General features: G+C 34.8%; 4 protein-coding genes across 9 annotated transcripts; all 4 read right to left on the bottom strand.

Moving 5' to 3' along the window:
* Window positions 1-281: 281 nt before the first annotated feature.
* Window positions 282-4,382, bottom strand: LOC110637059 (UDP-glucose 4-epimerase GEPI48). The gene is made up of 9 exons (XM_021786990.2): window positions 4,043-4,382; window positions 3,577-3,626; window positions 3,085-3,220; window positions 2,901-3,002; window positions 2,585-2,812; window positions 1,982-2,060; window positions 1,369-1,451; window positions 816-907; window positions 282-645 (listed from the first exon to the last, which is right to left on the bottom strand). The coding sequence occupies exons 1-9, from the start codon at window positions 4,223-4,225 to the stop codon at window positions 552-554; spliced, it is 1,047 nt and encodes a 348-aa protein (XP_021642682.2). The 5' UTR covers window positions 4,226-4,382; the 3' UTR covers window positions 282-551.
* A 2,241-nt stretch (window positions 4,383-6,623) lies between these two features.
* Window positions 6,624-12,367, bottom strand: LOC110637058 (uncharacterized). Of its 5 annotated transcripts, none has more exons than XM_021786986.2 (12): window positions 11,033-12,367; window positions 10,784-10,947; window positions 10,615-10,692; window positions 10,406-10,485; window positions 10,023-10,107; window positions 8,972-9,388; window positions 8,714-8,821; window positions 8,326-8,423; window positions 8,139-8,226; window positions 7,884-7,955; window positions 7,746-7,799; window positions 6,624-7,348 (listed from the first exon to the last, which is right to left on the bottom strand). In XM_021786986.2, the coding sequence occupies exons 1-12, from the start codon at window positions 11,442-11,444 to the stop codon at window positions 7,268-7,270; spliced, it is 1,737 nt and encodes a 578-aa protein (XP_021642678.2). In that variant the 5' UTR covers window positions 11,445-12,367; the 3' UTR covers window positions 6,624-7,267. The 5 variants fall into 5 exon arrangements, 4 of the variants coding, with proteins under 4 accessions (XP_021642678.2, XP_021642679.2, XP_021642681.2 ...); XM_021786987.2 differs by having other exon boundaries at window positions 8,356-8,423; XM_021786989.2 differs by having other exon boundaries at window positions 10,784-10,867; window positions 11,033-11,223.
* Window positions 12,368-12,523: 156 nt separating this feature from the next.
* Window positions 12,524-16,655, bottom strand: LOC110637061 (uncharacterized). The gene is made up of 7 exons (XM_021786992.2): window positions 16,235-16,655; window positions 15,678-15,744; window positions 15,530-15,588; window positions 15,349-15,438; window positions 15,104-15,243; window positions 13,287-13,341; window positions 12,524-13,008 (listed from the first exon to the last, which is right to left on the bottom strand). Exons 2-7 carry the CDS (start codon window positions 15,742-15,744, stop codon window positions 12,811-12,813), a joined length of 609 nt encoding a protein of 202 aa, XP_021642684.1. The 5' UTR covers window positions 16,235-16,655; the 3' UTR covers window positions 12,524-12,810.
* A 1,320-nt stretch (window positions 16,656-17,975) lies between these two features.
* LOC110637075 (nucleoside diphosphate kinase 3) lies at window positions 17,976-20,558 on the bottom strand. 2 transcript variants are annotated; one of them, XM_021787015.2, is made up of 7 exons: window positions 20,376-20,558; window positions 19,904-20,038; window positions 19,205-19,242; window positions 19,053-19,103; window positions 18,663-18,830; window positions 18,474-18,586; window positions 17,976-18,258 (listed from the first exon to the last, which is right to left on the bottom strand). In XM_021787015.2, the coding sequence occupies exons 1-7, from the start codon at window positions 20,455-20,457 to the stop codon at window positions 18,135-18,137; spliced, it is 711 nt and encodes a 236-aa protein (XP_021642707.2). In that variant the 5' UTR covers window positions 20,458-20,558; the 3' UTR covers window positions 17,976-18,134. The 2 variants fall into 2 exon arrangements, with proteins under 2 accessions (XP_021642707.2, XP_021642706.2); XM_021787014.2 differs by having other exon boundaries at window positions 19,904-20,041; window positions 20,376-20,557.
* Between the last annotated feature and the right edge of the window lie 1,281 nt (window positions 20,559-21,839).

The raw sequence follows: 21,839 nt of genomic DNA, 5'->3' as shown, positions 1-21,839 counted from the left end.
TTTCAAATAGCACTAGCATAGACAATTTAATTTATATCTTATTATAAGTGACGGTTAAAAATAATCGTGCATTTGCCTCTTTGTGAGCCTAATCACACCATTTTAGAAGTCAGTGGCGTCCTTGCTGTACCACCCATAAAGGTGGTAGGCTGGTAGCCAAGAGCAATACGCACCTCGCGAGATTTGTCAAGGTATAACGAGTAAATTGAATGAATTGTAAATAATCTTATTCACAAAGGAAAGATCAACCAATCATAATAATCCCATGATTACAAACACAATGAAATTAGAAATATTTACTCATTGAAAAAAAAAAAATTTTTTATCACTAATTAGCTCAGAAGAATTTAGCCCTCAAGTAACAGTCACCACAACAGTGTTCTGTGAGAGGGAAACCTAACTGGATATTTATATTAGATCTAGGAGGCTAGTGGGCAGCTTATTTAGGGATGATATAACACCACACTGTTTATCAGCTTATACCTAATCCTTTGAAGCCTTATAAGCATGACGACAAGGGTGAGAAGAAATAATTGAAATATTTAGTCTTTTCACTTGGTGGTCTCAGGAGATCCATAGCCATAAGGGTTCTTGCTGGCCCAGTTCCATTGATCCCTGCACATCTCATCAATCCCATACTTTGCCCTGCAATGGAATTTACACATGTTTGAGGAATGTGAAGTGCACTTAACAAGTCCTATATAAAAAATGCCAGAGACCCTATCAACATTTTACATGCCATTTAATGCTCAAAATTAGCAATTTATGTTGGTTGTTGGATTATGAACTAAGAAATGTATGTAATTTACACCTACTTCCAATTCAATTCACGTTCTGCCTTGTTTGTTGATGCATAAACAATTTCAGCGTCACCAGGACGCCTTCCAGCCATTACAAGAGGAATTTTCTGTCACAGTATCACAAGGCGAGCATTAATAAAAAAGATAAAAATAAAAATTAGTACAGGAAAAATTGCGCAGAAACAAGCTCAAGTCGTGCCAGGTCTGCCAATTGAAATACCTCAAGCCTTGAGATATGCATAATCAGAAATCAGGCATGTATGTGGCAGATGACATTCATTAAAATAATATTTTTTTTGGGGATGAAAGAAGCAAAGGTTGCTTGGTTGGCACTAAATAAAATTGATTCACATTTTTTTTCAACAACAACGCATGTGGTGGAAATCTTAAATACAAACATCTCCATGATTGAGAAGCTCTAAAAGCCAAATTCTTACATTTCAGAGATGATTTTAACCTTGAGAACACAAAATAAAAAATCACTTTTTTTTAAAGCAAGGTTATGTATAGAAACACAGTTTCAACAGCATGTAAGTGCAGCTTGAACTATAAGAAAATCAAGTAGTACCTTTCCAGATGCCTTCTCAAATGCTGTAACCATCTCCAAAACTGATGTTCCTTTTCCTGTTCCCAAGTTATATACCTCACAACCTGTGGGAAACATATTCATTCAACCAATGTCATCAAATACTAATTACAGTGAGATGCATCTCACAATACAATAAATTAGAAGAAAAATAATTATATATTTACTAGCAAAAAAATTTTCCACATTGTGAAAGTGCAAGTTAACATAATTGAGGAACCATGTTTTGCAAAGAGACAAAAGGAGGATCATGAAGAATCCAAATCAAAATTCCAGCCATGAAATGATCCAAAGTTCTCTCTAGTAGGCTCACGGTTACCCATATGACAATGTAGTTACATTAGGTAACCAATAATATCATCTTAGTGAATGCTACATCTGGCTGCTTAGGATTGTTCAGACATCTCACAATTACAGAACCATCTATGGCATCATATGCAGCATTCCGAGAGACAAATGGATTACAAAACAAAGAAATCACCATAGCACCCATGACCAAGCAACCGCTGAATCAAAGTGACAAACTAACAAGCAAGTGGAGAAAACTGTGCCAAGTAAAAGTTAACGGAACAATGAGCATGATCGCAGCACATACCTATTTTGGCATCAGAAAGTTTACTCAATGCAGCAATGTGACCATCTGCTAAGTCGACAACATGAATATAGTCACGCACCTGAAAGGAGATGAGTACCATTAAGACACTGGACATTAAAGAATGGGTTAACAGAATCATCCTTTGAAAGAGTTAATTAATATATAATATACACAAACCAATTACTACATATGATATTGGTGATTACAGATTCCATACAGCCACACAAACATATATCCATCACGATGAGTAAAATAATGATTGCAATAAAGCTAGAAAACTACCTATCCTGTTTTTAACCAGGTTTATTTACAATAAACATTGAGATGAACACATCATAGCATGCATATTTTACTACTGGATGACCATTTGCAGTTTCAGACACAATCTTAACCACATTACTGACTACTACTTTCAAGTTTAAACCCTATCTTTCTGACCATCAAACTGTTTCTGGCAAGTTAAAATCCCGCCAACCCTAGGGGGACAAATTGACCACAGAATTTAATAGAACAATACATGCTTTGCCCAACAAACATAATTCCAGACACATGAACCCAATGTATATATTTAACAAAGGCCTCATAATGGCAAAGAAAGCATACCCCGGTACCATCCTTGGTTGAATAGTCATTTCCAAAGACTGTGAGATGAGGACGCCTGCCAACAGCAACCTGCTGCACGAAGGGCATGAGATTGTTTGGAATTCCACGGGGATCCTCACCAATATGGCCACTAGGATGTGCACCAACAGGATTGAAGTATCTTAGCAATATGATTTTCCATTCAGAATCTGAGCGGTGGATATCACGACAAATCTCTTCAATGAAAAGCTGAAAATATCACAATCATCGGATACTTTTCATTTTCCATATGAAATCAACTACTAATTCTCTGGAGAAAACACTAGCATGCACATACCTTTGTTCGACCATATGGATTCATTGCAAATAGAGGGAATTCTTCCGTGCATGGAACCTCCTTTGGCCAACCATAAACAGTAGCTGATGAAGAAAACACAAGCTGAAAGCAATAAAAAACTGTTAGTTGGGAATCTTCACAGATATAGAAGCCATTGTACACAGAACAATCTAGTGAAAGGTACCTTCTTGCATCCATGGGCAGCCATTACTTCCAGCAATGTAATTGTTCCAATAAGATTGTTGTCAAAATAAAGCAGCGGTTTCTCCACACTCTCACCAACTGCCTTGAGCCCAGCAAAGTGGATGACAGAGTCAAATCTACAGAGTAAACAGGGAAGAAAAAAGAGAGTATCGAATATTAGAACTTAAGCAAGAGGAGCAGCACAGCAGTACATTAAATTAAAAAAAAAAAAAAGAAAGAGAAAAAAAAAGAGAGAGAGAGAGAGAATTGTTTTGTATAACAGTCTTAAGCAAATACAACAATCCAACATTTCTCTCTCTCTCTCTCTCTCATTCAGATCAAAAATATACATTTCATGACATAGTTAAGTTTTTTTAAGAAAATAAAGGGCTAGCCAAAAGGAAAAAATAGATGGATCTCGGTGCGCAACCAAAAGCTCAGAATCATAGAAATTATTAAATTAGCAGAATATAAATCAGACAGGTCATTATACTTTGTTTTAGAGAAAACTTTTTCTAGAGCTGGCTTGTCCCGGAGGTCAACCTGCAAGCAAAAACAGAAACTCAATGATTAGAGTCATCGCGGAGTCAATTATGAAAAAAAAAAAAAAAAAAAAGAAACATTATTATACTTTAAAAAAAAGAAAATTGACAGCTAAACTCATACGATACCATGAACAAGCCCAAATCAGACTTAAATCTCATATATCAAACTCGTGATTTTCAGTTCAAATTCGTGCCAAAGAATTCATGATCATAAAAACATTTTTTTTTTAAAGAAAAGCATAGTGCAAATAATTGGCAGGCTAAAGCTTTCTACCATAACAGAAACGTCGATATAACCGAAGGCTTCAATTTTAAGTAAATTAATCTACTGAAACCGAAACATTCTAACTAATAAATAATTCAGGGGAATTTTCATAAAAAATTAAAAAAAAAAAAAAGACTTCCAGAACGGACCTGGTGAAACGAGAGATTCTTTTTGTGTTCGCCGGCGAGTTCCTTGACTCTTTCGAGAGCAACAGCGGAGGAATTATCGAGATTATCGACAACGACAGCGGAGTAACCGCCTAAAAGGAGTTGAAGAACTGTGTGACTCCCAATGTAACCGGCACCACCGGTGACCAGAATATTCTTCGCCATGAGCGAAACCTCACAGAGGAACTTACAGAGAGAGAAAAGCGGTAGCAGTTATAGTTTCTTTTGGGGGGACTTATAGAGAAGCAATGTTGTCAGGGGCTCCAGCCTAGAGGGCGGTGTGTTATTGATGGGAGGAGGGGAAGAATTATATAAGATATAAGAAATGGAAGGAAACGCAAAGTGGAAATAGAGCCTTTTTTAAATAAAAAAATTAAAAAAAAAAAAAAAAGGGAGAGAGCCAGAGACGAGACGCGAGGCCACGTGGGATAAAACTGTTCGTTGTACGTAATTGGGAACTGGCTAAGTCCGACTCCTGAGCTCAAGTCATGGCTAAGTTTTAGATTAATTGTTGAAGGGAAGCGAATTGAATTGACTATATTACCCTTACTTTGTTCGTTTATTTATTATTTTAGTAGTAAATCCATACTACTATTAAATAGGAAATTGAATCCACTTGGGACGTTGCTATTTGCCGATGTCCAGAACTTTCGGTACAGATCTTGACCATTTATGAAGTCATGGGCTAAGGAATTAATTCGTTTACTGAACGTTAGAATGTTATTTCCTATTTGGGAATTGTGAAGAATTATCCATTCATATTCTAAACCATTCAATTGAAAAATGTATTAATTTATGAGATATATAAATTTATTTAGTATTCTTGTTAAAAAAATAGTAATTTTTAAAAATATTAATTAAAATGTATTAAAATTTTAATTGAAAGGATTAAAAATAATTAAATAACTGTTTTTTAATTTCTCACACACAGTTTTAAATAAATCTGAATTTCAGTAGAATTGAAATTAAAAATTTTTGGCATTTCTTCAAGTTTACTTTATCTATTGTCAAGTCTTACCATCAATATCTTTTTTTTTTTAATATCATATTAATTCATTCATTTAATTCAGTATATTTACTATTCAATGTTTTGCTTATTTTTTTGTTTATGGAAAAAAATTAAAATAATTGATTTGCATTTAATAATATAATTAATTTTTTTATTTTAATGATATACTAAAAGTTTCACAAGGTTTAAATAAATCTGAATTTCAGTAGAATTGAAATTAAAAATTTTTGGCATTTCTTCAAGTTTACTTTATCTATTGTCAAGTCTTACCATCAATATCTTTTTTTTTTTAATATCATATTAATTCATTCATTTAATTCAGTATATTTACTATTCAATGTTTTGCTTATTTTTTTGTTTATGGAAAAAAATTAAAATAATTGATTTGCATTTAATAATATAATTAATTTTTTTATTTTAATGATATACTAAAAGTTTCACAAGGTAGATTCTTTAAAAAAAAAAAAAAAACCCAAAAGATTAAAAAGATAGAACTTTTGATGAGTGAAGCATGGATTCCAATCTACTTTATATCTACGAAAGATTCCAATATTTTTCCATACGTGTCTATGATCATAACAATTTTATCCTTTCCACCTTTTTTATATTTATAGAAATGTTGCGCATATTCAACATTTTATCGTTCACCTTTTAATTTTAATGCCAAACAGATAAGTTTGCGAATTAATTCGTTATATTTTTAAAATAATTTAATTAAAAAAAACCTTATTAAAAATTATTGAAAAAAACTAATATGTTCATAAATTTTCAAGATAAAGTCAACATAATCAACTGATCAAATCAATAAATGGGAATCAAATCAATGAATTGTTGAATGTATCTCAATTGTTAGTTATTTAACCATGTTTGATATTCACCTATTAACTTGATGCAATACTTTTGGCATAGGTAAGAATTTTCCATTCAAAACCGCAAGCCATTCCGCATGAATTGGACTGCATGTTGCTCTTTATCTATGCTTTACACAAAGCTTTCTCTTCGCCATCTATTTTTGACCTCTAAAAATTATCGACTTTTCAGTTTTCATGCAACAGAAGCTAAAGCTTATAGCTGAAGCTTAAATAAACTAAAAGGTAAAGCTAAAGCTAAAGCCTTCTACAAATTAAAAACAAAAGTGGGGAAAGCTACACAAACGCAGGAAAAGCATTTCAAACTACCTCTTCCACCAACCCAACGAATCAAGGATAATAAAAACAAAAGGAAATGGAGTTTACTTTATCTAACATTTCGGGTCGGGAATATAATACGTTTACTTAGACCAACGGCAAAGCTAATTAGGTGAACTACTAGTAGTTGATTAAGTAAGAATGCAAGGATTATATATCCACGCAATCTGTTTGCCACTATAGTTCAACTCAATGGGTTAGTCTAATGGATAAGAATTGAAGCCCCTCATTGAGAAGCACTTTAAGATTATTTATCTTGAATGTATCAGATCGATGTGAGGAAGTGCGCTATTAAAACCGCCAGACTTAATAAAATACCCCTAAATGTAAATTAAAAAAAAAAATACTTGTACCAAACGATCAGCAATGAAGGAATTCACTTGCGTGTCTACTAGGATAAAAGAATTGGATAGACCAAACATATGCATGCCACCAAAAGGTGGAAAAAAAGAAAAAAATATTGAACAGTAACAAGAGAGTTGCGCACGGTTTTGAGGATGTTCTGTTTTGCAAGTCCTCGCTAAGTAGTCCAAACTTGCTTAAGCCAACGCAGCATGATTCTCACTTCTTTCTGCAGTAATAATCAGAATTTCTTATGTACAATAACCTGCAGAGATATAGTAGTGCTCCCATTTGTACAAATATTTCTGCCTCACAACACTTTGCAGAGGAGGAGATCAATTTCACGATTCTAAGAGAGAGAGAAAGTGAAATTAACCTATACACATAGCTCACCTTACACCTCAAGCCTAGTTAATCTACTCAAATGAGTTGCTGGAAAAATCTTAAGCTGTGGCACTTCGAAACTCCTACTTTCCAACACTCCATTCCAGATATGCAAAGATTTAATTCTTGAGTAGAACATTCATGCAACAGGAATTGTTGCCAGCTTTCATCTGAGATCAGCCAACAAGAGATTTCTGGAGCAGAAGCACGGAATCCAACATAATGGATACATCCCCAGATTCAGAGATTGAAATATGGTTAGTTCGATGAGAATCAGAAACGAGTCTAAACCCGCTCCGTAGGTATGGATTGTGAACTGAGAAGTCTCTCCGCCTCATCATTTGCTTCTGCTTGTAGTCTCCATTTCTGCATTTAAAAAACAAAAAGGTAATGGATAATTATAAATGCCCCGCAAAATGCGAAAGGCAAACAGAGTTGAAAAGAAATTTGTAGCGCACCAAAAATTGCACAGGAAAACAACTCAAAACTATATCAAGAATTTGCCTACAACCCACTCTATCATTCTGAACTCCATCTGAGCCACAAACTAAGTTACCAATAAGTAAAGTCTTCATAAGAAATTGAATTCCATAAGAACCCTTAGAATTGACTACGGTATCTGTATAATTCTGAGAAATCCTTTTTTCCCCTTAAATTTTGTAAAATCATTGACTGAAACTGGACTTAGCAAATTCTAATAAAGCCATTTACAATTACATTCCATGCAGATTGTTTTTAAAAAAAAAAAAAATAATGAACATGCCTCTTCAAGATTTTCCAGCTCCATTAGTTGTTCTATCTGTTCAGCAATGCTGTCCTGCAAACAAGAATCACTGGCTCAAGTAATTTTATATAATTTAGAGAAGAGATGAGACGTGATAAATAAACAAGTATCACGCACTGCATTGCTCACTGATTCAGCAGCAAGAACATCAGAGTCCATCTCCACTTCAATTTCAATCATTGAAGAAATCTGAAAAATGAATGTAAACAATGAATTAACTAATAGCAATTTTAAAATAAAAAAAAAAAAAAAAAAAAAAAAAAGAGCTAAACATGTACATGTAGTTATGTACAGCTTTTAAGGATGAAGATTGAGGTTTATTTTGAGAGGGGAAAAAAATTTTCTCATGTAGTAGTCTAGTAGAACACATACTCTTGCATAGCTGTCAATGAGTTCTATCCGTCCCTTGAGAGAACTTTCTAAGCCTTCTCGGACCCTTTTGACCCTAGTTCTCCGAGCACTGAATACAAAGAAATGAATCCTTTAGATTAGTGAACAGAAACGAGACTAAACAAAGATTCACACTGAGTGCAGTAAACATGTATGGACTGTGATCTACACGACACTAGTAATGTCAATAGGGTTGTACCGATAAGAAGGTTCCCCAACAGCAAAAATTTTGTTCTCCAGCTGAGACATCCGAGCCAACATCCAAACCTACAAAAGCAACATACTGATTTTTTACATAGAATTTTATAGACTATATTAGTTCTGTATGAAATACTGAGCATTGCTCAAATTTAGAATTTATTTCTAGAACTCAATTAAAAGTTTAAATTTGACAAGGTTCAGACATGCAAATCAGCAAGTGTGTGTAACTATATCTTCTTTTGAATTTTCAAGTGCATAATGGTGGAACTTGAATTGACGAATTGCAGACACATCTTACAATCTCAGGCGGCACAGCTCATGTGAGAATACTCTAATTACAACATGTGGGAGCATACCTCTTTTTCGGCAGCTTCTTTTAGGTCCTTGATGCGAGACTGAAGCACATCATATTGAGATAACAGCTGCTGCTTGATAGCAACTACATCCACTGATCTCTGAGGAAGCTGAAACCATCAAAGTAATGATCATTCAAGTTCTGTCCTCCTGAAAAGAATCCTATATGCATACTTGTAATCCAAATGACAGCAACATTTAACAGAAAAAGAACCTATCCAAGAAAAAAAATACAAAAGAGCAGGAAGGATGTAGCTCACCTGATTCAATTGGGGGAAAACCAATGTATTTAACGTAGCTCCAACACCAAGAGATGCAATGGCAGCAACTGAAAGGAATTGAGGCAGGCTGGGATCAATAATTCCAGATGCAGCATCTCCAGTAGCCAGAACAGCAAGCAGTGGAATGAGGACAGTTGGGTCAAGCAAAGATAACTTTCCATCTTCTATAGGGGCTCTTAATAAAGGTGTCTCTCGACCATTTTCATGGTTTGTTAGGCACAAAGGTTCACCAGGGTAAGTGTTGGGGACCTTTGGACTAAATTTAAAGGGGCCCACATTTCTATAAACATTTGATGGAGCAGAAGCAATGGTTACTCTTTCTCCTTCTTGTGCTGGAAGATCAACTGTTTCAGTAGCAAATCTGTGCGTACGAGCCATCCCAGAAGGAGTTTGTATCTGAAATGCATAGAAATGATTACTAGAGGTCAAAGGGAACAAGTTCACAACAAAGATAAGGACAGGTTCAGTAAAGGAAAACAAATGGATCTACTTTGGAGACCAATCTCTTTGCTAATGGAGGTTATTCTACTGAAACAAATAATGAGAGAGAAGCTGAGGAAACAAAGCAACGAAAAGGAAAGAAAAAAAAAATAGCATTGCATCAATTATCTTCTAAACTGAACCAACAAACTGACTTCTGGATTAGAAATTATAACATCTATGAACAGTCCAAGTTTCTTTTACCAAGCAAAAAGGCACATTTGGTAGCCACCGAAATAACTATTAACAAAAAGAGAAAGTCAGATTCCATCTAGGATTTAGATAACTTTTTCAACCTAAAGAACATGATCACTGATGCACACAAAAGTACAAGCATCATAGCAAATTATCTTCTCATACCACCTCTTACAATTGGCCAAAAAATGAATAAGGTTTGCATAATAAGTTAGTAGGTTATAAATGTCTTGCTCCCATGTAATCTAATTTTTCTGAAGTAAGAAGAAACCTAACTTAATAAAAGGGTAAGAAATGTGAACTCTGAATTGACACTCCAAATATTTTTAAAAAATTAAAAATAAAAAAATTATACCACAATGGAATGAACAGCTGCAGGAATGCTTCGCTTCATTAGCTGCAAAAATCGTAGCCCTCTTTCCCATGCTGGAAGTTCCTTGCTGCGTTTGGCAGGAGGAGTTCCTTAGAAAAGTGAATATCCCAGGATCAACATCATACACAAATATATCATTTGATCACTGCAATGCTAAAAAAGTATCATGGAAAGGAATGTATCACTTCAAATATATGAATTTTGAATAATAAAATTGTAGATTTGCTTATGGCAATCATATAGAACCATTAGAAGCAGAACAGACGAATTAATAAAGTGATCCAATAGTTAGTAGTAAGTAGGTCTAAATATGTGTTGATGGCTAAGTTACTTGATTGAAACACCGAGGATGAAAGGAAACCAACCTGATTTCTTCTGAGTTTATAGTAATTATATCCCCAGAAACAAGCTCATACTGGTAACGGCACTTGGCACAAGATGCAATCTGCAGCAAATGCATTATGTCTACATTACAAAACATCACATAATTGTGAACATAAAAAACACTGACCCTCAAAGCAAGAGTATGTCTCAAATAAGGACCAAAAGATGATGAAAGCTCCTGTATGAATACCTGAATGCCTTGCTGAGGTTGTGCGACAGCAACAGCTACCATACAAGTTGGACATCTCACAACCTTCCCAAAAGGAACCTGCAGATCATCCAAAAAGAGAAATTTGTCTTATGGCTGTCTTATGGCTAAACAAAATCAACACAGAAATGAAAGAAAGGTCCGTCCTTACCTCTTCAGCAGGAGATACTCCCACTCGGCAAATATAATCAATCGTCTTAAGTGCATCTGAAACCTTCAAAGATGAAGCAAGACCCTGAACCAATGTAGTGTAAACATTCACATCTGGCCTCGACCACTGCCATCTCTCAACCAGAAGGCCATTCTCACTAACACCTACTAGCGCATATAAAAATTTTCCTAAATTTCTCTACGTTCAATCACTAAAAGAAAAAAAGGAAGTGTTAGAAACGGAAAGGACCTTGATCGAAGCTGGAACGCATGGCGTAGAAAACAGACAAGGCAAGCCCAGCATTGTTACGATCAATCGCGTCGATTATAATGCGGCAGCAATCGGAAACACTAACGACGCCTCTACTTGTGTTAGAAATTTCGGCGATTATCTGCAAAGCTTCATTGGCGTCTTTAGCAGCAGAGACACGAGCAAGTAAATCCTCGTTGTTTGACAGCAGAAGGTCGGGAACGGAGTTGTCCTCGCTCAGTGAAGCTCTTGCTTTGAAGGCTCTGGAAGAGGAAAAAATTGAGTTTTTGAAGCCAGCGGGAGTGGCTAGCAAGAGAGAGAAGAGAACGCAATTAGATTTTGGAGAGGGTTCGGGGAGTTTAGGGAGGTGAGAGAAGCGAGAGAGCCAAGGGGAGCCAAGGTTCAGAGACATTTTTATTATTTTTTGGGGCTCAGAAGTTAATGTGAATGGTGAGGCCTGTGTTGTTATCTTTTTGGTGGTTTTTTAAGGAGGAAGGGGTGATAGGATGAAGAGATTAGGAACGAGAGGCTCGTAGGACAGGCTAAGTGTGGGACCATTTGTCTTTTATTTTAGGCAATGACCAATGAGTCAAAAACTCAAAAATCAATGGAGCAGCGGGAATAAACGCCGTTCCTCTCGCATTGCGTGCGAAGCATATTATGAACTACAACCCCTTGATGCACACAACCTTTAGCTTTTAACACTTTTTTTTTTTAGCAAAAGAGAGATGCTTCGCATCAGACCGACCTAGATACAGATGCAAAATGCGATAGAAGATCCTCGAAGCAAACAAGTTCATGCACAGAACATTCATGAGTTTCTTTAGCTGCATGGTGAGCCAGCTCATTGGCTGACTGACTAACAAATTGGAAACTAACGAACTGCAGGCTTGAATCTTTATCATGTAAGCGGAGAAACTTGATTTTCACCCTCAAGTGCTGTGATATATGGCAGGGAATCACTCCGTCTATAGCCAAAGAAAACCAGCATCTATATGTCAACACCTTAATTTATCGCGAAAATACCTGTCAAAGCCGAATCAAAATCGACACATATACGCTATGATGCTGCCCCCTAAGACTTCTCCCTTGCGGTAGCGAATCATCCAAAACAAGGGCGACCCAACTGGGAACACGTTCATAATTATATTAATTAAATTATATTAAAATTAATTTAAAATTAAATTTATTACAATTTAATTGTAAAAATTTAAAATAACTAAAATTTTCTTCCAGCTGTTTACTACTTAATCACCTCACAAACTCGACGGACCATAAAAGCCAAATCAAAATTCTTGGTCATTAAATTCGAAATTTCTCCTAATCGGGAGCACGCTAGCAACATAAAACTCAATTGAAGAGCCAGATAATATTCATTTGGCACAAATCACAACCCAATTAAACTCGCAAGAGCGTTAAGGCATCATTGGCATTTGCTAGCCAAACCAATATCGGCGCCACCACACATCCAAATTGACGTGGAGGAAGAGAAAAAACCCAAACAAGAACGACAATCAATTTAGAAGAGGATGAAAATCTAACATACCGTAATGATATACAATGCCGCTAATGAAGAACGAAGATCAAAGTTGAGGTTTAATATAACCACGCAAAACTGTGTAAATTTAATAACGGATAAACAAGGTTCACATTTGGACAACCTCGCCACCCCTACTTCCCTCAACTGTGCATGCAGGAAGACTGAGAAGACCGCTTCAACACCTTTGCATTAGCACCAAGAGGTTCTGCTACAGTTGACACCTAGTAAAAACCATCCTTTAGTTGCCAAAACGGCCTCTTGCCCATGGCACCCTTGGCCGAACACCATTGACATTGCGCTGCACAGCATTGTTCTTCCGTGTCAAGATCCTCATCCTCTCCTCTTTCATGTTGGCAAACCGTGAATCCAGTGTTTGAGGCCTTGGCTTAGCCCCTGCATCCCCTTGTTGTTGTTGCAGCTGCTGCCGCTGTGGTGACTGCTCAGCAAGACAAATCAAGTCAACGTCCTCTTGCTGCTCAAACAGCAAGCTAAAGCAACACTTTGCTGTTGCCATCACACATATTACTAAATCATCAAGAGTAAAAGGAAAGTGTCATAGCATCTAGTGTACAGTTTTAACTGTACTTCATGAAAAAAATTAGTCAGATCAATCTACAAATTGAATTTCAATTGCATTGCCTGTAACAGACAAAATATAGTATAGAAAAATAGATCATAAACAAAGTCCACCACAAGTATCAGATAGAAGCACACCTTCGCAGCCAAGCCTCCATTTGCTGCCCTCCTCTGAACCGTAAAAGCTCCTGTCCTGCATCAAGAAATGGACCAAAATGACTCAAACAAATAAATACTTAGAGCAATCAATTCCAACATAATCGTCCTTCCACACTACCCAATGCTATAGCCATTGTCAGAAAACTGGCACATATGGAATTTGACCTAGTTGATACCAGAGTCTTACCTTGCTGATTCAAATTATACCCAACTAAGAAATTAAGACAAACCATTTTAGGACACAGATGTCGGTTGAATAAAAATAAAGACCCGTTCCCTGCGCTTTTCATTTCTTTTAATTCTGCTAAAAGATTTTAAATAACAGAAGATTTTCTGGACTTCAGGTCTTGAACTTGAAACACTTTGCTACCACAAAAAAAAAAAAAAAAAAAAAAAAAAAAAAAAACAGACGATGACCACCATGCACCAGCACAACTGAGGAACAACTATGAGAACTATGGCTTGCAAGACTTCAACAAAGCTCAATAAGCAGAAGACCTCAACTTTCAAACCAAGTGTTGTGAGAATAGTACCACCACCCACAGAAGCTGCAGAGCTTTGGCAGGAGAAGAGATTTATGATTCCCAATCCAAATTGTAAACTATATGAATTTCTCATTAGCACAACTTCTAAACATCCACTTGCCGAAATTCTTCCCATTTAATCAGCTGAAGCACATAAATTCTGAAACATGTAGGACAAAAGCCATCCATTTTCATAACCAATACCATTGCGTCAAATCAATAGCATCCACTGCCAATCAGATGATGACCCATTCATGTAACAGATGAGAAAAGAAAGATGGCGAAGATTGAAGTATCAAATAGAGTCTATCAAAATAACAAACGCAGTTCCATACTCCACAAATCTACCGATCACCAACTTTAGGCAACAAAGATTTAACATCCCCAATCCCAATTCAGGAAATTGACAAAAACTTACATCAATGAAAGTGAGAAAAACAGGATGGATGAACCATTTGACATTCAACCTAAATGCTCATTGAAAAAGAGGCATTGCTCACAGAGATTAGCACAACCCTAAGAAAAATGACCATAAGTGATGATGAAATGATTCACACCCTTCACCATAACAAGAAAATAATAACCACGAAATAGAGATAAGGAATGGATCTGAAAAGGTAGCCACATACTACCCGCTTGACACTGCTGCCAGACAAGAATCATAAGTCCTGTCTAGCAATGAAAAGCACGGTCTATCAAATGCATAAGAGATAGATCTCTTTGCACAGCATTTGTGCAACATCACTTCAGCAGATAAAATTTCTAATGAATTTTCATAATCTTCTAGCCTGCACAATGCTTTTAATGCATCAAACTTTCTGCAAATTTCATACACCAGACACCTTCAAATGAAATTACTTCAATCACATCTAATCCATTACTTTCAAAGCCTACCCACTGACACTATCCACTTCCAAAGAACCATATCCACTAAAAAAGAGACGCAGTCACGATTCATCCTAATTGACAAACATCACATTGCAGGCATTCTACTCTGGATAACTTGCGCCAAAATCATCAAATAATTAGTAAGACTCCAAATAGGTCACTTGTTAACAACCATTCATAATGTGAGTTGCACAAGACTATGTGAGGTCACAATAATATTAACCAGAAGACCACATGGCAGAGGTCATCATAGTTACCTGCAAGAAGTCAATTATAAGGTATCAAAATTAGATGGGAAACTGTTTAAGGCACTGTTTCACCCAATAATTGTAAAGTCATAGTTACAAACATAAATGAATAACATGAAATTGAAAGACATAATACCTTGCTTTGTCTGAATTTGCCAACCCATTACGAACAAAAGGCCTACTGCGAAAAGAAGCAACTGCAGCCTTCCTTGCAAACTCAGTTGTTACAGGAAATTGGTTCCCTTGGAAATTTGACCTTCTTTGAGCTAAAGCCCCCTGATCACCAAAATAAGAATCAAATGAATAGAACGATATCCAAGATATCAAACACAGGAAATCTATGTTGCAAGTTAGTATCCATTAGCTGCAGTAATTTCATACCTGTCGAACAAATGGTCGTGAATTCATATAGCGCTGCACCTTCACAGATTTCTGTTGTGCAGCATTGTTAAAAACTATCTGACTTTTATTCTGCAAAAACAAAACATTTAATAAGATCAATAAGGTGCCAAAAATCTAGAACAAGAGATGAAAAGCATGATTATATAAACAAGTTCCATACCGGAGGCCTTTGCTGCTTCTTAACCTTAGTTGTATTTTTAGACATTTTGATGATGTCATCTAAAACAACACAAACAAAATATTCATGAGCAACCAGTAGACATGAAAAGGGGAAAAGTAGTTTAAGCATTAATGTCAGATGAGAATACCTAAAGGCATATCAAGTTTCTTTTCTGTATTAGCAATTTCCTCACGACTGAGTGGTTTAGTGGCCATCTGAGAAAGGCGTACAGCCATAAGTCATGGATGGAAGAAAGCAAGTAAATACAATGTGAAACAGACAATATCGGAGACCAAAGCAAGGTCTAACAGTAAGCAAACACAAAAATACTGCGCAACAAAAACATGTAAACCCAACGAAAAGTAACCAAAAACTAAACCCTAAAATTTTTGAAAGAAATTATTAACAAAGCAAGCACAACCAATTATTTCGGAATCCCACACTCAAAATCTTTGATTCTTGATATTTGATTAGGCAACAAATAGTAGTAAACAGTAAATACGCAATATTAGAAGTCAAGGGCATCCCTATCATAATCAATCAAACACAATCATAGCACTTTACTCATAACTAACACCAAATTCATAGACAACGATTAACTCAGCACCGTCTAGGGTTTCCAAATTCGTCAGAGAGAGAGAGAGAGAGAGAGAGAGAGAGAGAGAGGAGACTGTCAAATTTCTACATAAATAAAAGCAAACTTACAGATTCCAACGAGGTGGTTTATGGAAAAGGGGAAATTGAAAACTTTTTAGGGTTAAGGACTACAAAAGCGTAGTAGTTTCGAGCCGACGAAGGAGATGCTTCCCTCAAAGAGGCGACGGGAATATACGAGCGATAAAAGAAAGCGAGAGGAAATTGTACGCAACTGCAAGGCTACGCTACGCGGATCTAAACTTGCAATGTACAAATAAGTTATTAAACCGTCTCAATTTAGATTTCAAGTCCGCCTGGAAATCCCGGAATTTTTTGCTTAACCTCGTTGTGCCGATGCAATAATTTTCACTGGGTGGTAATCACGTGCGGAATTGTATCGGAAAGGTATAAGATCATTGCCTCTCAACCTCTGCCACGTCGTGGATGAATACTCGATGGATATCTGGCATCAGTTCATTGGTTTTTATGCAAAGTAAATTAAATTGAAATTACGCTTTTAATATAAGGAACACTTTTTTTTAAGAAAAATGTGTAACGATGATCATATACATATTAAAAAATGTGTAACGATGATTAAATGACCTAAGAATGATGGTTAATCAAATTGAATTTTTAATTAATTAAAGTATTAATTAATTATAAAAATATTAATTAAATCAAATCAAAATTAAAAGAAAATAAATTAAATTGAAAATAAAAATATTATATTTTTATAATTAAATTAATTGAAAAATATAAAATATATTATTAATTAATTAACTAATTATTAATATAAATATATTTATAATTTCTTAATATAAAATAATAAATACAATTTAATATTAATAAAAGAATAATTATAAGTTAAATATTATTATAAAATCATAAATATAATAATTATAAATAATATATTACTAATTAAATTATAATTAATATATTAATTAATAAAACTCGGTTATTAAAGTTAGTTCTAAATCAAAACTGATCAAATTAATAATAAAAAAAATGAAAATTTTTATAATTATTAATAAAAAAATTAAACTAAACTTATTTTTACTAAAATAATAGAACTTCATTAGTTCAATTTAGTTATTCAATTATAATCAAGGGAAGATGAATTTTTTTCTCTCAATTTTAAATGTTTGGAGAGAATAATTATTTACTCTTATAATTATTAATATTTTTTATTACTTTAAAAAGAAAATTAATTGATATCTAATATTTAATGTAGTGAATATTTAATGTTTTATCTATTTTTTATTAATTAATTTAAAAATTATATAAAGATCTAAAGTGTTAAATTGAATTCATACATAATGATTATGCATACAATTTAAATAATGAGTGTATAAATTTTCATGAAAATATAGATTTAAGTAATATTAAGTTTGTTTTTATATAAAATCAAATTTATAGTAGTTACACTTAAATTTAAAAATATATGTAAAACTTTCAAAATTAATTTTCTTTGGAATTTTTCATTTAAAAATACAGATAAAAATTGAAATTTTTTAAAATAACTTTTCTTAAAAAATTATTTTCTTTATTAATGAACATTTTTGAAGTTTAACATATATTTTACACCTTTACTTGCTTTTTTTAATAATTAATTAATGAAAAATTAAATGAAAGATTGAATAGCTCACTAAATCATCCGCAGCTAATTCAGAATAAATGATGAAATTCATAAATTATTGTCATGCAACTCAAGCCTAATGTTTTATTATATTGCAAGGGAGCCTTGTTCCAGGATATTGAACAATTTGAAGGTAGAATAGCTATGTGATTTGAGGTGATAACAAAAAGAGGGTGAAATAGAATATTACTAAAATTTCAACTTTTGCCAATTGTTTGTAGCAAAGCACCATTTTCACTCGCCTCAGCGGAAACAATCTTATTCTAAAAATTATGATTCTCCCCCATCCTACATGTGGGACCTAAGTTTCTGTAGAAAACCTGAGAACAAACTTCAGTCAACTCCGTAGAGCCATTTCTCAGCATTGCTTGAATAACTAACCAATTCATCCGGTTTGAACCACAAGTTAATCTCATCCTTGGCAGTTTCCGGGCCATCACTTCCATGGATGATATTTCTGCATGGCAAAACAATTTACTCAACTCAATTAAACATTTATCCCAGGAATTTGGGGTCGGCCATGACAAAACAATTTAATAAGCTTAAAATTATAATGGTGATGGAATGACACAACATGGATAAAGCACATCTAGCAGTCAAGCAATGTCAAGGCGGATTTCATATCATAAAGATGGAGCAAGATAATAATATTGTCTAAATCCAAATTAATACCTTCCAACAACAACGGCTAGATCACCTCTGATAGTTCCAGGTTCTGATTTCTGGGGATCTGTGGCTCCAATGAGCTTCCTACCATATTTAATCACCCCTTCTCCTTCCCAGACCTGCATGAGTTGGAACCGTTGACATAACTCAAAAGCACTTGTCAACAATTAAAACGAGAATTCGGGTTTTTCATACCATAGCAATAACAGGGCCCGAGCTAAGGAAGTCACAGAGACCATCAAAGAAGGGTCTTTCCTTCAGATCATGATAATGCTTCTGAGCAAATTCCTTCGAAGGAACCACTATCTTAATTGCCACAAGCTTGAAACCCTTACGTTCAAAACGAGATATGATTTCTGCTATCTGGAACAAAAGGTCACATCACATCAGATATGCCAAACAGCACTCTCGGCTGAAAAAGAAATCTACCAGAAACAAATACTACAAGCCATCTAAACAGGCGACAAATATAAGAAAAAAAATACTGAAGTTTATTGTCTCGAGAAAGCAAGACGCTAGATAGTTAATTGCCAAGGGAAGTAAAGTCCTCTTAAGTAATAAATACAAGTTAGATGCTTGTCCTACCAGCCCTCTCTGTACTCCATCAGGCTTAATTGCAATGAAAGTGCGCTCCATCTGAATATAGAATAAAATTTTTTTAACAAAATTACAATAAAATAAAGAAAAGATGAGTAGGGAATGTTAATAAATACAGAAACAAATGCTGATTAGAGTACCTCTGCAGCATGCACCTCCTGTTCTTGAAGCATGCAAACTATAAAAATATAGTGTAGGAAGAAAGGAAAAGTCAAGATCAGAAATTAAGAACGGGAAATAAAAATTCATCATGATATGCAACCAAAATAATTAATAGATCCATGCTATTATACGGTCACTCTTGTCCTTCCTTTTTTGTTTCACTCAGACAATCATTTGTAAATCTAACCTAGGAAGAAATTATTTATATCATTTAGAGTAATCCTGGAAACAAACATAATATAGCTGGAACAAATACTATAATTGGTCAAGAAGTCTCACAAGATTTTTGGGCATTCAGGTGCATTGTCTGGGATAAATTTTGGGAAGCAAACACGTCCAAATCCTTTCTCATGCCCAAAATTTAACCTATTACCATGCTTAATCACAGTGTGATTATTGTAGAAGAGGTCCCAGAAGCCACGTTGCCAAAAACTTGGGCAAGGGGCAAGGCTCCTCTTCGTTTCTATCCCAAATACACAGACATACTTCTCTGCTCAGATTTTTACATTCAAACTAACCTCTCTCTCTCTCTCTCTCTCTCTCTCATGCACAAAATGAGATAGATATACAACAGTGCTTTATGCATTTCAATTTCACTACGGTTGGACAAAAGTGCACAAAATCCACATGAAAGCATAAAAAAGATCTTTTAAAAAAACAATAATGATAATCCAAACCTGCCGCTGGAATTGCCAGGGCTCCGGAAATCCATTGTCTAGAAGCATTAGCAGAACCAGTCCTTCCAAAACCCGAAGCTAGAGAGGGCGCTTTTCCAATGAATGCAACGGCCGCCGCTGCTGCTACAGTTCGTCCTTCTACGAAGAAGATACTCATTATTAGATCAAGATTCGAGACGAAAGTTCTGCAACATTAACTTCAACGACTAAAAACCAAAGAAACAGAAATTCAAGAGCTAATATTATATCATTGACCCAAAAGAACATTGATTTAAAAATAATAAAAGAAAAAGAATCATAAATAATCATTGAATATCAAGCTCTCAAATAGAAAAGCAAAATGGAAAATGATTGAAAGGCATAGAATTTCTTAGCTCGGAACGTCAAAAGTCACATCAAATGATAAACAAAAACAAATCAATCACAAAAGATTGAAAGAAATGCAAAAGAAAAAAGATCGAAAAGGAAATACCAGAGTAGAAGCGGGAGGTCTTAGAAGCAGAGAGAAGAGACCTGGCGGCTTTAGAGGAAGATCTGAAAATCCGAGAACTCATGTTTCTGGAAGAACAAAATTGAGGTGAGGAGATAGGGAGAGAGAAATTAAGGCCGAGGAGCGAGAGCAGTAGCTGATAAGAGTGAGAAACACTGAAAGCTATGTGCTGCGTACATATAAGGTTGAATATGGGTTAGTCTACGGTCGGGTCAAACCCTACCCGAAATGATAGGTATGATCCGTCAAATCTAACTAACGGCTTCGAGTTCTTATTCAAGGCGTGACTTAATGATAGATTTTGAAAATTCCAATTAGTTAATTAATGGTGTAATTATTATAAATTTGATTTTATATAAAAATAAATTTAATAAATTTTTAATTAAATATTTATATAAAAATTTATAAATTTAATTAAAATATTTTTGTAAAAGCCTTTATTACTGAATTATTAACAATAATTATTAGTATTAAGTTATGAATATAGTGTTTAGAACCAGAAACGTGTCTTAGTATTGGGAAAGGAGGATGCTTTTCTTTTCTGTCCATATTTTATAATCAATGGAAAGTAACAAGGGAAGTTTCCAATTCGCCAAAGCTTGATCTTGACGTGCTAGTAGATTGAGAAAGGTGCCCACTTATTCCTTGCCCTAACAAGGACACTTGCTTCGTGATTATGGATACTTCAACTCATCTCCTATCCTTTAATGAGAATATTAGATATTTGCCTACCTTAAGAAAGGGCATGGGACCTTCTATGCACACTATCATTAGACAAATTTTCCATTTATCATATGGGTATTAGGCCTCACAGGGATCATGCAATGATTTTGCCCAATAATGTTGCTCCAAATAAAATTCTCAAGGATAATACCGCTAATTGATTTTGCTATAAAGAAGACAGTCTGCAGGGAAGGGGGAAAAAGAATGGAGATGGGAATATTAAAGAGGCAGTCCTCTATCATATACTTTTTTGCTAAACTGCTAACTGCAGCATAGGAAGTGCACAAATTTACCAAAATTACTGCATAGAACCACGGCTAGTACTCCTCTCATGCATACTGGCGAGGAAGCATCAACTCCCATCCCATGCAACAATTCCTCCTCATTTATAACATACAGGAGGGAGCATTACTAGAAAGTCATTTTACTTGTTTACAACAAATAAAAAAGAAGATACAGGGCCCATAAAAGGACCACAAACCAGTACATCAGTATCATCAACTGGGGAAGCTAGGTTCCCCTGCCCCAGGTAAAGCTTTCTATCTCTTTAAATGGGAAAAGGAAACAGAAAATAATACAAATTCTTTATTTTAAATTAATGTGAAATAAAGTCTTTATTTTAAATTAACATAAAATAATATAATTCTCTCACGTTTAAACATAAATATTTAAAGTGTGAAATTTATAGGTAAATATAAAATTTTTATGATAAGTTTAAAATGC

This window comes from Hevea brasiliensis, chromosome 16 (genome assembly GCF_030052815.1).
Source record: "Hevea brasiliensis isolate MT/VB/25A 57/8 chromosome 16, ASM3005281v1, whole genome shotgun sequence".
Lineage (NCBI taxonomy): Eukaryota > Viridiplantae > Streptophyta > Magnoliopsida > Malpighiales > Euphorbiaceae > Hevea > Hevea brasiliensis.
This window is presented reverse-complemented; position numbering and strand designations above follow the sequence as displayed.

Excerpts from the sequence above, each read along its gene's own strand:
- LOC110637059 (XM_021786990.2), bottom strand. The coding sequence starts at position 4,225 with ATGGCGAAGAATATTCTGGTCACCGGTGGTGCCGGTTACATTGGGAGT. Across the intron at positions 3,627-4,042 it reads AGAATCTCTCGTTTCACCAG|GTTGACCTCCGGGACAAGCC; the intron begins GTCCGTTCTGGA and ends TTTTGCTTGCAG. Across the intron at positions 2,061-2,584 it reads CAACCAAGGATGGTACCGGG|GTGCGTGACTATATTCATGT; the intron begins GTATGCTTTCTT and ends ATCTCCTTTCAG.
- LOC110637058 (XM_021786986.2), bottom strand. The coding sequence starts at position 11,444 with ATGTCTCTGAACCTTGGCTCCCCTTGGCTCTCTCGCTTCTCTCACCTC. Across the intron at positions 10,108-10,405 it reads ATAAACTCAGAAGAAATCAG|CAAGGAACTTCCAGCATGGG; the intron begins GTTGGTTTCCTT and ends TGCCAAACGCAG. Across the intron at positions 8,227-8,325 it reads ATTGACATTACTAGTGTCGT|TGCTCGGAGAACTAGGGTCA; the intron begins GTAGATCACAGT and ends CTTTGTATTCAG.
- LOC110637061 (XM_021786992.2), bottom strand. The coding sequence starts at position 15,744 with ATGGCCACTAAACCACTCAGTCGTGAGGAAATTGCTAATACAGAAAAG. Across the intron at positions 15,244-15,348 it reads CACGACCATTTGTTCGACAG|GGGGCTTTAGCTCAAAGAAG; the intron begins GTATGAAATTAC and ends TTTGGTGATCAG. Across the intron at positions 13,342-15,103 it reads GCAAATTCAGACAAAGCAAG|GACAGGAGCTTTTACGGTTC; the intron begins GTATTATGTCTT and ends TTCTTGATGCAG.
- LOC110637075 (XM_021787014.2), bottom strand. The coding sequence starts at position 20,457 with ATGAGTTCTCGGATTTTCAGATCTTCCTCTAAAGCCGCCAGGTCTCTT. Across the intron at positions 19,243-19,903 it reads CCTGGCAATTCCAGCGGCAG|TTTGCATGCTTCAAGAACAG; the intron begins GTTTGGATTATC and ends ATATTTTTATAG. Across the intron at positions 18,831-19,052 it reads ATGGAGTACAGAGAGGGCTG|ATAGCAGAAATCATATCTCG; the intron begins GTAGGACAAGCA and ends CTTTTGTTCCAG.